Source organism: Convolutriloba macropyga, chromosome 15 (genome assembly GCF_964194025.1).
Source record: "Convolutriloba macropyga chromosome 15, txConMacr16.3, whole genome shotgun sequence".
Lineage (NCBI taxonomy): Eukaryota > Metazoa > Xenacoelomorpha > Acoela > Convolutidae > Convolutriloba > Convolutriloba macropyga.
In genome coordinates this window covers 30,386,449-30,401,778 of record NC_134482.1, presented here as the reverse complement: position 1 = coordinate 30,401,778, position 15,330 = coordinate 30,386,449, and the positions used below count along the sequence as shown (strand labels likewise).

Below are 15,330 nucleotides of genomic sequence, written 5' to 3'. Positions count from 1 at the left end.
CGGTCAAGACAGTGCAGCATCACACCTGAGCTGACTGAAGCTGAGAGACTGGTTATGTTTGGAAGTTGCCCAACAGCTAACTCTTTGGAAGACGCCCTCGGAAGAAATAACTTAGTTACAGCCGAGGACGCGAACGAACCAATGAGTATCCAATTTCAAGAAGACGTAAATTCGATTAGGCTGGCTCAAAGAAACGATCCCTGCTTACGTCTCATCTTGCAATGGGCAAACGCTGAGAAACATCCAGACCTAAATCCGCTGAGAGACTTAAAAATTAAGAGAGCAAACGCAATAGCACAAGGAGAAGATGCAGTAGCGATGTGGGGCCTCTTGGACCGGATGGAACTGACTGACGGCTTGCTGTACAAGAAGTGGCATGTGGAAGAAGCAATGCAACCCAAAAACAACTTGTAGTACGGCAGGGACTCAGAGAGACAGTTTTGGAACAACTTCACGATTCAAAACTCAGTGGAGGCCATTTTGCTTTTCGAAAAACCTTGGACAGGGCAAGACAGAGGTTTTGGTGGCCAAATATGAGAAAAGTCATTGAACAAAAATATGAGAACTGCACCTTGTGTCAAGCACGAAGTACCGCTGGAAAAAAAGAATAACCCCTCTCCAAACAATCAACGTTGGGATCCGATTCAGCAAAGTGGCAGCAGATATCCTGGGACCTGTTGTCCGAGCAAAGACAAGCGGTGCAAAATACATGCTCGTATTGACGGACTATTTCACGAAATATGTGGTTTGCGTTCCCTTAGAAAGAACTACGGCCGAAGATGTTGCTAGAGCAATTGTGGAGAACTTGGTTTTGACGTTTGGAGCACCTGATTACCTTCACACCGATCAATGAATAAATTTCTGTAGTGAACTACTACTAGAAGTGTGCAAAATTTTGTGGAATAGAGAAGCCAAGAACATCTCCACATCACCCGCAGGGAAATGATACGGTAGAACGTCACAACAGAGTTGTTGCGGATGTTATTTACAAATACTGCGCAAACAATCCAAGTAGCTGGGATCAAATGATTCCCTATCTTAACTTCGCCTACAATATGACCGTACACAAAACAACAGGACAGACTCCAATCTCACTTGTGTTTGGACAAGAATGCAAATACCCGATTGTCCTGCTACTCCCGAAAGCACCTGGTCACGAAATTGCCAACTACGAATTCACAAGATGGCTCAATGAACAGTTCAGGGAAGCACATATGAATGCCAGAGTGACACTTGGCTACAGACAAGGAAGACAAAAAGATTTGTACCAGAAAAACGTCTGTGGAGAGGAACTAAAGCCAGAAGAGAAAAGTTGGCTTTCTGTACCCCAAAAATGAAAATCAAGGAAGTTTTTTCTTCCCTGGATCGAAACATATAACATCATCGAAAGGACCTCAGAAGTCAAGTATGAAATCTCAAAAGACACAAACTCCAAGAAATGGCAGATAGTCCACTACAATCGATTGAAGCCTGTGAAGGAGGAAAGCGAGTTGCCCAGAATGGAAACAAGATCATCTCATCAGGAGAAATGGCCCAGCCGCCAAAATACAAATGACCATGAAGTTCAAATTGAAGAAAATAAAAAAACTCTCACCCCAGAAATTACATCAAGACGACCCAAACAAGAGAGTACCTTCAAATGGATGGACGAGGATGAAGGATGGACGAGAATCTACAATCTCTTTGCAGAGCGAGAGCATTCAACTAAAAGGCCCACTAAAACTAACATACCAGCAGAACCGATCACTGCGGAACAAGACAAAACCCAAGAGAACCAGACCCTTTTTGTAACCCCAGCCAAAGGGATTGACTCTACGCCACTGCCCCAACGACCACACAAGCCAAAAAACGTCCTCAGGTACCTCAGTGAAACACAGTCAAAACCTGCAAGCGCCAAGAGGGAAATGTGCAAACCAAAAACATTTGCAGAACTTTTGCGAACCAAAACTGGCGAAACAGCAAACTCCATCGCTAAAACACGAGAAAGAAGTGCAGTGAAGTACCCAAAACGATTCGGAATCGACGACGAATAAAAAAGAAGAATATATATATATATATATATATATATACATATATATATATATAAATATATATATATATATATACATATATATATATATATATATATATATATATATATATATATATATATGTCTAAAAAAGTAAAAAAAGGAACTTTGTTAAGTTTCTCTATATAGCCTTGCCTTAAAAAATTGTAAAGATCAAAAGATGAGCCGAAATTTTTATTAAAGATTGGGACGATCGTAAAACATTTTTAAATAGCACCATTAAAAAGAATATATTGTAAGTTAACATATCCCCGGTATTATGAAGAGAGCTAATTAGCTCAAATAAATTTCAGTGAATTTGGGGGGAATTATTACAGAATGTAGCATTCTTTCTAATACAGAAAAATTGCTATCTAGGTTTAGCGCAGTAATTAACCATAATAATGTTTAGATGTAAAATTTTGTGATATTTATATCAATACTTGCGATAAGACAGCAAACAGCGGAGAGTAAACAAACTACTGCGCATGTTCTCTTTCAACCTCAAACTCCAGTTTCATTGGACGACTCATAACTGACTGTGGATATCGCAGTCCCAGTCCCACTTCCAAAGCTCTTGAACATGGATCTCCGATGAATTTATAATTTCTCTTCAATACTTCAGCAATTGGAACAGAAAACGTGGAACAGCTCCGAGTTTTGCAACAACCCAGAAATAAGCGCACTATTACAGCTCCACTTTGACGGAATAATCTTATCTATTCAGATAGGATACGAAAGAGCAGAGAAAGAGAGGACAAAGCTCGTCAAAGAACTAGCATCTTTTGTAAACGAGACTATCACTCTTCACCGACAGAGACGATCACCACTGCTGTTTGCAATGGGAGCTGAGACGGCGATAACTTTAAAACCCTTACTGGAAAAAGCAGGCTGTAGACTACTCTCAATTTTTGGTCTGTGCGAAAGTTCTAAGCGAATGATGGAACAATTGGAAGGACGATTGCGCTATTTGGAATCAAGAATTGTTCACCTGCACAACGAATAAAGAGAGTCTGTTCAGGTCATGGCCAGCAGTAGTTTGAAGCTTCATGAGGACACACGAAAAGTGCTAAACTACTCAGAGGATAACTTTGAAATTCTGCAAACGAACCGGAAGATGCTTCAAAAAACATTGGAAGAAATACAACAAGCCCAAGCCTGTGATCATCGAAGGTCTGATGTTTTTATGTATGCCTTTCGCGCCTAAAGTGCAATTAACAACGTATTTATTATAAGCATTGGAGTGCTATCTAAGGGAATACTGCCAGCCGCACTAGTACCCTACGAGGATTTATGGAAAATAATTACAACCCGAAGTTTGGAGATAAAAAGTGTTCAATTCCATACGACCACTCAAGTTTACTTTACAGCCTGCCCTTAGTGAGAAATGTTTTTTCCAATCCACACGGACTGTTAATCACAATGGAGGTGCCAGTATACAGTGGTGAACCAATTCACGATGCCTACAAAGCATTTCCTCTGCCACAACCAATCAACAACTCAACGACGGTCGTAACTCTAAAATTAGAAAGGAAATATTTGATCGTATCAAGTTGAGAAGAAAGCTATGCCGAAGTGAAGATTGAGGAATATCTGTCTTGTTTGGGGACACAATTGCTCATACTTTGCACCAAGCCAGTAGCGTCAGTGAGCGCTCAAGACCAACACTGCTTGACTTCACTCCTATACAATCACGAGGTAGCTGCTTTGAAGACTTGCACACGAGAAGTAACGGAATTGCCAATTTTACCGACAGCAATCTACCTTGGGAATTCTATGTACCTCCTCAACACGGCAGACGATCAACAATTCTTCATAAAATAACGCGTACAGTGGGGGCAGAAAGTTTTCAAACCGTGTACCAGCCTGTAAAAGTTGCCTAGTACATCCCCCCTGCAATGGAAAACTGGTTCACCCGAAGAATGGACTTGTCATGTTGCCCGATCCAGCATATTGTCTTCAACACAGTGGACTAATAACAACAATCACAACTCCTGAACTACTGGATACCGCTTTCAACATCCCGAGCATTCCACCGGTCACTCCTACAGAAGAGAGTCGGAATTTGATGTTGCATAGGATCAGATCGGCACTCAAGGATGTCCCTACGCTTGATGTCACGCCTGAATTAGTCAGTGAGATGGTAGACAAAATCCATCAACAACTCTCTGAGGAAAATAACTTTAAATCCTTTCGTCATGGTTCAACAATGCATACATTTAAAGAGCTGGCTGGTCTGCTTGGTTTCTCCTTATGGTGTCTTGCATTTGTCCTTTTGGCTGTCTGGGCAGCGAAGAAGTGTTACAAGAAAAAACAGTGCAAAACTTATTCACAAATTGTCCAACGATGATCAACGAGATATGGGAACTGACATGCAGTTTGAAGAGAGACTAAACTTAGTTGAGAGAATGCGCAATGAGGAGACGAACGCTGATAAAAAACAAACTGTCGTACCAACATATGGTGATGGTGCTTTTATATATTTTTACGTTATACTAAATTGTACTATTCAGGAGAATAGTTTAGTCCGGATGGGTGGGATGTAGGAATGGAATGTTAAACTTAAGCGCTTTTCCGAAAAGAACCAAATTAATACTGACCTTGAATTTTTCTCAACACAAAAGCGAATTCTAAATTTGAAATTGTACAAAGATAATATTGGTGAAGAAATTTAAACTGATGAGAACGGTTGAAAAAGTAAGTATTGACTCTGATAAAGATTATATCATAGATTGAACACCAAATTTTTCACCCACGTAATATTTGATTAGAAACCCAAATTAGGGGCCTAGGTTAGCAAAGTCATGAATGACCTTCTGAAAACTTTTCCCAAAAATTTATTTTTTACACAAAGATTGGTAAAAATATTTAGTAAAAATAGGAGTAAACTATCATAACCAAACATAGATAAACAGTATATATACGGCTCAATTTCAGCCAATTGTTGTAACCAAAAGCAGTCTGAAACTAAATATATTGTCGTGATAATCGGAATAACGGCGTAAATTTTATTAGACGAGTGAATTAACAGATCTCTGTCGCGGTACTGAAAATTGTAATATTTGTTTGAACCAGTATACTCTGGTAACTATACTTCTCGTTAATTTAACTTAGCAAATTTTCCACTACTTTCTCTTTTTAGACCTTTTCTTATAACTTAGTAGAGCTTAAACTGGTATCTAGTAGGTATTTGCTAAACGCTTCCATACTTGGCACTCATTGGCATTTGTAACCAGTTGTTCTGAAGAAACCTTAGCCTTGTAATAATTAAGATTGGATAAATTTTAATAGTTTCTTTCGATTTTCCCTTAATCAACAGCGTAATTGTACAACTTTAGTAACTTCACAATACATCTCTAAGGATCTGAAATCATACTCAATCTAGCTTCAATTTATTGGATTTACATTAGTTTGTTAACTAGTAAAGTAGTGATCAACCTATCAATAATTAGGTTAAGTTAGGTTAACGAACTGGAGGACAGCATCGAATCCCGGAAAACATCAAGACGATAGATTTCTGAGAGTATTAATTGGCCAAGCTCCTTCTAGGAGACCGCATAGTGAAGCCACTCTGAGGGTAGGCCTGCCTGCTCGTAGAAGACTTGGAAAGTTAAGTTAACCCATGTAGTACGGAATGGTGAACCAAATAGACAATTAAAACGGTCTTCAGTATCCTGAAGTACCAGATGGGCAATTTCTTAACGTTCTATCAAGTTGGTTAATACTCGTCTGTTTGGGTTGTGGAGTGAACACCGACTAGCTCTTCACGTCATCTACTAATTGTTTTAAGTATATTGGTTGATCGATTAATTAGAAAGTTAATCGAGGACCTGGTATAATTCTCAATCTTAGAGTCACCAATTTATTTCATTTGGTAAAACACTTCTTAGAAGCTAAAATATCATACAACATAGAGAGGCATTACAAACATATTCTAATATCATCATTATTATTGGCAATTGACTACAGTTCTATAGGGCCTGAGAATACTTTCTTGAGGACTTGAACGGAGGGCCTGGTATAACCCTTTTAGTCTAGTTAAGAGTAGTAGGTTCGTGAAGTTACTATCCAGTCCAGTAGTTTTCTCTAAAGATAGATTCTATGAACAATTGTGGAATTGTGAATAGGGTAAAACCTCCACCCTAAATATTCAGATTCTATACTGACAAAAGCGAGCTGAGGAGCAAACAAAGTTTGCATTGGGGTTAGAATCAAAATTTTGTTTACTCTTTTCCAAATCAGGAGGAGATTCCTTCGTATCTGCTGAAAAGAAAAGATCAAAAGGTTTAAAAGTTTCAAACAATCAACTCATTTTTTTCGACACGATTACAACTCAGAATTCACTTAAACGGTGAAATTGAGCTTCTGAGTTCGCTGAAAGTGGAAATTGCTGCGTCTCACACCGATGAGCCTCACTGCAAAATCGATAAAACCATATACTTAAAAAAAGAAATAGTTCCTTTTTTTTTTACAAATATTAACCCAAATTCAATGGGTACGACCCGTTGCAAATATTTCGATGCGGAGTGTACCCATATACCTGCGTATATGAAAATTTTAACAACTTCGCATGCAATGAAAAACTAAGAGCCTAACTATAATTTTATGTGGATTGTTTCAGTTGCAAGAGTTGTGTGATACAGTGTTTGGGAAGTACAAGACAGTTAAAGGTCGACTCCAGTTCTCTCTTAAGTTCCACATCTTCACCAGAGACAGCGACGAGTACCTCGTCTGGATCGGAGACAGACTCCGGCTCATAGAACAGGACCAGTCTTACAAGTGAGTGATTTATAATTATTTTTGTTTAATCACGAACGAATTGAAATAATGGAATAGTTGTTCACAATCGATCATTGTTTGTGTTTTTAGTTCAGTTCGAATCAACAATGGAATAACTCTCGCTACTTTCTTTGAAAAATTTGTTGAGGTATTTCTCCTATCATTGAATTACAGCCCATACAATTAGACTTTATTATTGCCTACCTTTCTTTTTGACTCACCCAATGAGCGGAGATCAAGCTCTTGAAAATGTCATGATCAAGAAAGGAAGGACGATTGCCTATAGGTTGAAATACTTTAATAGAAGACGAGAGGGCTTAGAGAGATGAATGAAAATAAATACACGGGAATACGATTAAGTGTTTAGTTTTTTTCTTAACTTTTTGAAGTTTGATTTTGTAAATGACAGAAGGTTGTTGAACAGGATTATGATTAAGTTGTAAATTGGATTCAATAGGATTTTGTGAACCACATATTTACAGTTTTCATTTGCAAGATGGGCTGAAACCCTTAATAAAATTTAAAATTTTTTTAAAGGTAGTTCAGATTTTAAAAATTTATCTTTTGGATCCCTATCTTTTTCGACTCTAGAATTCTCATTCTTACTCTCGTCCAGATGTCATCATTATGAATCTTACCGTGATCTTTACCCATTTTTGGTGTGAATGAATTCAAGGTTTTTTTGGAAATATATGTTTCATAGCAGGAGGTTTCTCCTAACGCGATTCAATTTTATTTCAATTAAGTTTTTCAGACCTCAAATGAGTCAAGTAGGATCTTTCGTGTTTGATTTCAGAAGTGCGGCTGGTGAACTGTTGACCTCTAGCAAGCAGTCTGTGAAGGCAATGGAGGCAGAGGTCAAAGTGTACGAAGAGAAGATTGAACAAGTCTACCAAAAGGGAAAAGAATTGACTGACAATGAAGAAGCCAAACAAGACGAGTAAGTTTCGGGTCTTTCCAATGATAGCCCCCCATGAAAATTTAACCCCCCACATTATGGTATATTTATCATGATGGAGGGGGGGGGTTTAGGTTATCTAACCATTAAGCGGGGGGGGGGCTTTAAGGGGAAGACCCTATGTTTCAAAGTTCACGAGTTACAAAGTGATAACACGTGACGAGTGACGATTAGAAGTTTTAGAAGACTTTATTCTTGTTTTGTCCCCTTAAACGGAAAATACTGTTAAACTGCTTTGTAGTTTTTACCATTTATTTTGGGTAACTGCTCAACAAATTTTTGATGGATAAAACATAACGTATACGATCAAGTATGCATACAAACTTTACTCGAAGTTTTACCAGCGTTTTGCGAACGAAAAGGAGCATTAACATGACCAAGAATCCTTTCTCTTTTTTTGCTAAAATTTTGCTACTACGACCTGGACGTTCAAGTTGACAGCGTTTTGGTTGTTCGAATGGTTCATAGACCATTGTGATCATGACCATTTTTAGCGAAACTATGCTCAAAAAATTTATGAAGTCTATCTATCTATTGAGTTAAAACACTACAATTGAAAGAACATAAAGCGTGTTTTAAAAAATGACATGAAAGAATATTATTTTGACGGGAGTTTGAAAATTTTCAGTTTTTGAAGAACGTATTTATTGAAAGTTAAAACTTTTCATGCTCATTTTGCAATGAAGTCGTATTCTCCATTTTCTACGCAAAATCAGAAAAAAAGGAGATTGCGATTTACTTTATAATGTTTCTTCAATATATGAAAATTTGATATACAATCGAGACTTTCTTAAAGCTTTATTCATCACTGAAACATGGTGTAAAAACAGCTACAGTGTGCATCTCAACAATTGTATACCAAAATTAATAACGTAATCTCAAAGCTCAAAATGATGAGATGTTGTTAAGTGAGGAAAAGACATTAGTCGAAACTGGAGCAAAATGTCAAGTGCCTCCAATTAAAAACGAGAGAAGAGATAAAATCTTTGTAACGTGGATTTTAACTGTTGTCTATCTTTAGCCAATCACGTGTAGCGTTTTTCACAACGTTTCAGAATTATCTGAAAAACATTATATTGGAAACAAGTTTTAATCATATTGTTTGTAGGAACGGAAACTTGAACTTAAGCATTTTTCGGAAAAGAACCAAATTAATACAGACCTGGAATTATTCCACAACAAAGATGCGAATTCTAAATTTGTAACCGTACAAAGATAATTATGGCAAAGAAATTTAAACTGATGGGAACGATTGAATGAGCAAATATTGATTCTGATAATGACTCTATTATAGATCTACCATCAAATTCGCACACACCTAATAGAGGATTGGAAACCCATATTATTGGACTTATGGTATCAAGGTTATGAATGACCTTCCTCAAAGTTTTCCCAAAAAGACAGTTTGCACACAACGATAAGGAATCTTTGGTAAAAATTTGACTAAACTATCATATCCAAGCATAGATAAGCAGTATTTATACGGCTCAAATTCGGCCAGTTTTTGCAACAAAACCAATCTGAAGATAACTACATCGTTATCATGTTCAAAATTGCGGAGTTGACAAGTGAGTTAACAAATCTCTGTCGTGGTACTAAAAATTATAATCTTTATTGAAATTAGTGTATTCGTGTAAATATACTTTTCGTTAAATTAACTTAACAGTTTTTCAACTATTTTCTTCTTTTAAACGTTTTAGCATAACTCAGTAGAAACTAAGCCGGTTTATATTAAGAAGCGAATATAGGTTCACCTAATTGGGATAAATAGAAAACTCAAACCTAATGTTTTACCGGAACCGGAACCTAGTATTCATGAATACTAGGTAATTGTTAACAAATTGCGGTTTAGTCTAAATAAAAACTTACAAATGTAGACTTAGTAACTTCACATCACAATTTAAAGATTTAAAGCATGTCCCTAGTTCTAGCTCAGCTTAGGCTGATATATCTTAGTTTGGTGACTGTTAAAATTGCGATCAACCAAACAATAACTAGCTTAGGTTAGGAAACGAACTGGATGACAAAACGAAAGCCGGAGACAACATCGAGACGATTGGTTTCTGAGAGTATTCATCGGCCATTCTCCTTCCTGTAGAGCGCATAGTGAGGCCACTCTGAGGGTAGGCCTGACTGCTAGTAGACAACTAGGCAAACTAAGTCAACCCATGTAGAATGGAATGGTGAATCAAGTAGACAATTAAAACGGTCTGCAGTAGCCTGAAGTACCCGATGTGCAATGTCTTACTTAACGCTCTATCAGGTTGCTTAATACTCGTCTTGTTGGGTTGTGGAGTGAACACCGACGAGCTCTTCACGTCATCTACTATATTGTTTAAGTATATTTGTTGATCGATTAATTAGTTAAATGAATTGAGGACCTGGTATAATTCTCAATCTTAGAGTCGCTACTTAAAACAGTTCATTCAGGTATCGAACGAAGGGCTTGGTATGATGCTTTAGTCTAATTAAGAGCACTAGGTTTGTGAAGTTACTACCCCTTCCTGTAGTTGTTTTTTTGCTCTACGGATTCATTCTAGGACTAATTGTGGAATTGTGAACAGGATAAAGCTCCATCCAAAATTTTCAAACTCTAAACTGATAACCAGAGAGGGATTCTTATGATTAGATTACACTTTAAGAAATGACAAAAAAGAGATAAAAAATATTTTAAAATAGATTTTAACTGTTGTCTATCTTTAGCCAACAATGTGTAGCGTTTTTCACAACGTTTCAGAGTTATCAGGAATACATTATATTGGAAACAAGTTTTAATCATCTTGATTTTTTGGACTCAAGTATTGATCCAAGCAAGAAAGAACAAAAGACACGGTATATGAAAGTTGATGTATTTCTTAATTTACAAAAAAAATATGTCGATTGATAGTTGCAATAGGGAGGCATACAAGTCCGAAACTAGCCAAAACGTTCTTCACAGCTTGTCAAGGGCGGGACTTGAAATAATATAACTTCAATCAAGGCCCACCTTGCTGTTGAACTCAAGTTTAGTTATTTCATTGAAAAATCTTAATCTGACTATTTTCATAAAAAATGTGTGGCATCCAAAAACAACCACTGGAATTACTAATGAGCAAACTGCAACATCAAAAAATTTCAATTAAGTCGCAGAAAGAGTCCACGGATTGTGTATTGCCCTTACAATTTTAGCAAAAAACTATTGTTGAAGAAATACAAACAAGGTTTCGTTTTGAAATATGATGCACATTTTACAACAAAAGCGCTTAATCGACAACAAGGAGGCTCGGTAAAGTGCGTTCGAATATAAAATTCCGACCCCGCTCATCGAAATAATTCAATGGAATAAAAAAAATAACGCAATAGATTGATGAGATCAGCAATTATTAAGAAAGCAAGTCAAGACGAACAACAAAATCAAACAACAATAACAACAGACATTAATTACATCCGAAACTTTATGTCCCAAAAAAAACATGCTAACAAGGTCAAAATTATAGCGTCAGATAAAACTGAAAATAAACAAAATAACTTGTAATTCACTAGAACCACTCTATAATAAGGCTCGGTATCAATTAGACAAAAAAGAACAAAAAACGGCAAATTTAAAACATTGACTTACATTTTTAAAAACAATTCATTTTAAAGTATTGAAATCCATAAGAAAAAATTAGCAAACATCCAACATGCTTTTGATCACATACATGTCTACAAGAGGGCTTTAAGACCTGTCATTAGTCATCTTTTAAGCTGTTACAAAAAGAAAAACAAAGAGAGAAAACAACAAAAAAAATCAAAAAAAAATTGCGAGAAAGCGCCGTTGAAGCCGTAGAGCCACAATTTGCCCGTCGAAAAGTTTCAATTGAGTTTTCCTCGGACGCCAATATTGTGAATAATATGGTGCTTGACCTCTCTTTAATGAGAATAGGTAACAAGAAGACGAAAAAATAGAAAAAAGGGGCAAAACTAAGTGATACTTTTGTATTTTTCTGAAACAATTAATTTCAAAACCGTGAAAGCCGTTAGCTACAAAACGGACTTATTGAATGGGTTCGTTTGTTTGTCAAAAAAAGCGTGAGATCTGTAATTTTTCAGAATGTATCTTACATCTACAAAAAGAACGTCAAATTTATACAAAAATCAAAAATTAATTTAATTTTTTGCAAAAAAAGCTGTGTCGAAGCCAGTAAATTCGCAACGAATTCTCGAAAAAACAATATATTTAGTTTACTTGCATTTTCTGTTGACAACAAAAATATTGTATAAGACCAGTAATCAACGAGACTAGGTAATAAATAGGCAAAAAGAACAAAAACGCGAAGTTGAAAAGTTTTTTTTCAAACAACTGTTTTCAACGTCATGAAGATATCAGCTATCTACTCAAATGAGAAGTTAAACTTATTTTGTCCGCAACAAAAACCATCAGACCTTTCTTTATCCAGGAAATTTTATATGACTAAAAAGACAATGTAAAAACGACAGTTAAAGACAGTTGTAAAAAATTCAGTTAAATTCTTTGATAAAAGGGGAGTCCAAGCCGTAAAAACCATAATCTGTGCCTTAAAGACTTTTTTCTGATCAACTCTTTGTTTGTAAGCCAATTTTATGTGTAATATGTGAACTGTCAATAATGTGATAATTTGACAAAACGAGAAAAAATTAAAAATGGGCCCATGCCTAAAAACTAAAAAAAGTGAAAACTAATAGTATCAAAGCCAGAAAACCATAACTTAACACGTAATTCAAAAAACATTAAATTTTATTTCAATAGAAAGAAGAGGAAGAAGAAGCTTTCTTTCCTTGCTGACAGTAAGCTTCAAGTTGTACAAATGAAAAGAAGGATTGTGGCAAATTTCAGTAAGCCGTTTTTATTTTAAAATGAAACATTTTTAAAAGTCAAAACGACCAAAATCTCTCGAGTAAAGAAACTAGATGCAGCGAGTTTTGATTTGAATGGTGCTGCTCTTTAATTTACATTGAAAGATCTGATTTTTTTGGATTGTAACAGTTCAAGATTGGATTGAAACTAATTTTTTGCTATTGCTGTTCGTCCATTAAGAACACTCAGTTATTATAGATCTGGATAATTTGTTGGTTAAAAGTTCTCAAGAAAGCTGTCTTGTTGATAATCATAGAGTAAAGTTAGCAAAAACGGCAAAATTTTAATTCCAGGCTACTCTTAATAGAACTGGAAGTAGGATTAGCTCCTTATGTAGTTTAGAATTATTGAATTAGCTGTTTTTGGCGTGTGTACTCCCAGCAATTGTAATCAAAGTGGACTAAAGAAGCTAATTTTGGGCAATTTTTGATGAAAAAGCCTGAATTCTAAACTATTTAGCCATAATATTAGCCAAAAATTAAATCAAAATAGTCAACAATACTTTTCTGTCTTTAGAAAAAGTCAACAGTACTATTATTAACAGTTTTTACATATTTTAGCAAAATTGACAACTTTTAAAGCAAAAATTCCGGAAAATGTGAATAAAAATAACGCAAATCGGTTTAGCACTCGCTAAAATTTAAACCACGATAACTCGATCTAGAAAACGAAATCTATAAACAACTTGATCAATATTCCGTATTCCACCGTAGACGGTCTCTTTAATGATACCGCTCACAATTGTCTACGATGAATATATCGATTGTTCAAAGTTGACTGCACAAAAAATCCCATTTGAGTTTATAGCTCGTCCCCTCCCCCCCCCCCCCCCCCAAGAGGGTTCGGAACAATAAAATTAAACTTAAGCACCATAATTGTAGCATAATACTGCATAAAGCAGCCTTATTTAAAAGCAGCAATTTAATTAAAACACTATGCAGCCTCGACATCTGAATATTGAAGGAAGCAATAAAGTCAGTAATTTAAATCAGAAACACAATACAAAAAGTCAACATCAGAGAAAGTCAACATCGAATGCAAAAAACAAATTCAAACAAATGGAGTACAGATGAGAAAAACACCATATGATACAAAATGTGATTAACTATTACCTAGTGGATATTAAAGGAAGAATTTATGCTAGAATTATGGCACACGGAAAACAAGCACTGAACTGTCTATGACGGACTTTAAATTTTCAGAAAAGTAGAGTAAATAATTTTTCTAACTCCAATGACAACCAGACTAACAATTGTATATTGAATTTAGTATTCTCGAAGAGTGTTCCAGAAGAGATGCTAAAGAGAGCCATTGATCTGCCAAACCATAGGCCGACAAGTTTTGAACGAAAAAAGTTTTCAAAAAATAAAAATTAACGATAGATCGGACTGCTACCAGAGAACGGTAAATTTCTATAGCTACTAATGATCTTTTGCATGAAGGTTTGGACAAAATATTTAACAAAAATTTGATTTCTGGACAAAGATATGGGATTCAAGAAGCAATAATAACTCCTTTGGAAAGTACCAGACAGAACGGTGAAAACAATAGAAATGAGAAAAGGTAGTATTCATAGATATGAAAAAAGCGTTTTTCTGCAAAAATTAGTTTAATACTACAACTACCAGAGTTTGCAGGGATAGAAAGGCACATACAGAATTTCTTACGTATTATTTCATGACCGGAATCAGTGCGCGAGATTTTCATATCTACACTTTGTTGTCTAAAAGTAGTATACGATATACCACCAGAGTCAGTTGCGGGAAAACGCTATTGTCTGAATTACATCAAAGATATCACAGGTCTCTGTTTCCTCGCCACTGCAACCTTATATACCGATAGCACTGTTCCGAAACGAAACGTAGATATCTCTTTGTCAGCCTGAATAATTCTTTGAAGTTAATCGGCAAAGAATTTGTCGACCAAAATAGAAACCTGAGAAAAAAATAATCTTCCTGAACTTGAAGACTGAGGCGCAAATGATTCAGCAGCCACTCTTGATAAAAGGTTAAAACTGGAAGAAAAATTTGAGATAATTTGGCGTCCAATTGGATGAAATGTTAAGTTTGACAAGCATATTACTCTCCTATTTGAAAAATAGCAAAATGTTAAATGTCTGGTTTAACAAATCAATTCCAGACTAAAAACCAGACTACTTTTAGCAACAAAATAAAGTTACTGCAACAAATTTATTATCTATGCCGTCTAAGTATATAGAACCAGCGGCAAAATTATGCTAGAGGCTCTCAAGTCAAAAATAAACAAATCGTGAGGACCCAATTGTCACGGGAGTCGGTAATTGGATTCAACCTCAGTACTAAGAGGAGCAATAAGTACACTCTGTGATCTGCCTTAATTTCAGAAATTTATAGTAATCAGCTGTTATTGATCCAAAAACTTAAAATATTGAATTCTTAAAATTAATATTGAAAACAGAAGAATTACCTAGGCACAAAGAACAAAATCCTGGCTCCTGAAACTAACCAATAGTGTGAATGATCTCAGAATTAACCGATTAAGTGTCAGAATTGGAAAGCTTTTAAAATTAATTCTAATATTTTGACTTGATTTTGTTTAAAATACTGCATACATTTTTACAAGGTAGGCAGCTTTATACATAAATCAAAAACAAGATAAAAATATCCAGAATAATTGGAGTGTAGTATTGCTAATTGGATAATTGTCGCTGC

The 15,330-nt window shown here is 35.7% G+C and overlaps 1 protein-coding gene across 1 annotated transcript in view; it reads left to right on the top strand.

Moving 5' to 3' along the window:
- LOC142354145 (spectrin alpha chain, non-erythrocytic 1-like) overlaps positions 1-15,330 on the top strand; it is a 201,999-nt gene that overhangs the window by 44,242 nt on the left and 142,427 nt on the right. The window contains exons 7-8 of the mRNA XM_075406411.1: positions 6,670-6,827; positions 7,624-7,767. Coding sequence (XP_075262526.1) covers positions 6,670-6,827; positions 7,624-7,767 — 302 coding nt within the window. The remainder of the gene's footprint in view (positions 1-6,669; positions 6,828-7,623; positions 7,768-15,330) is intronic.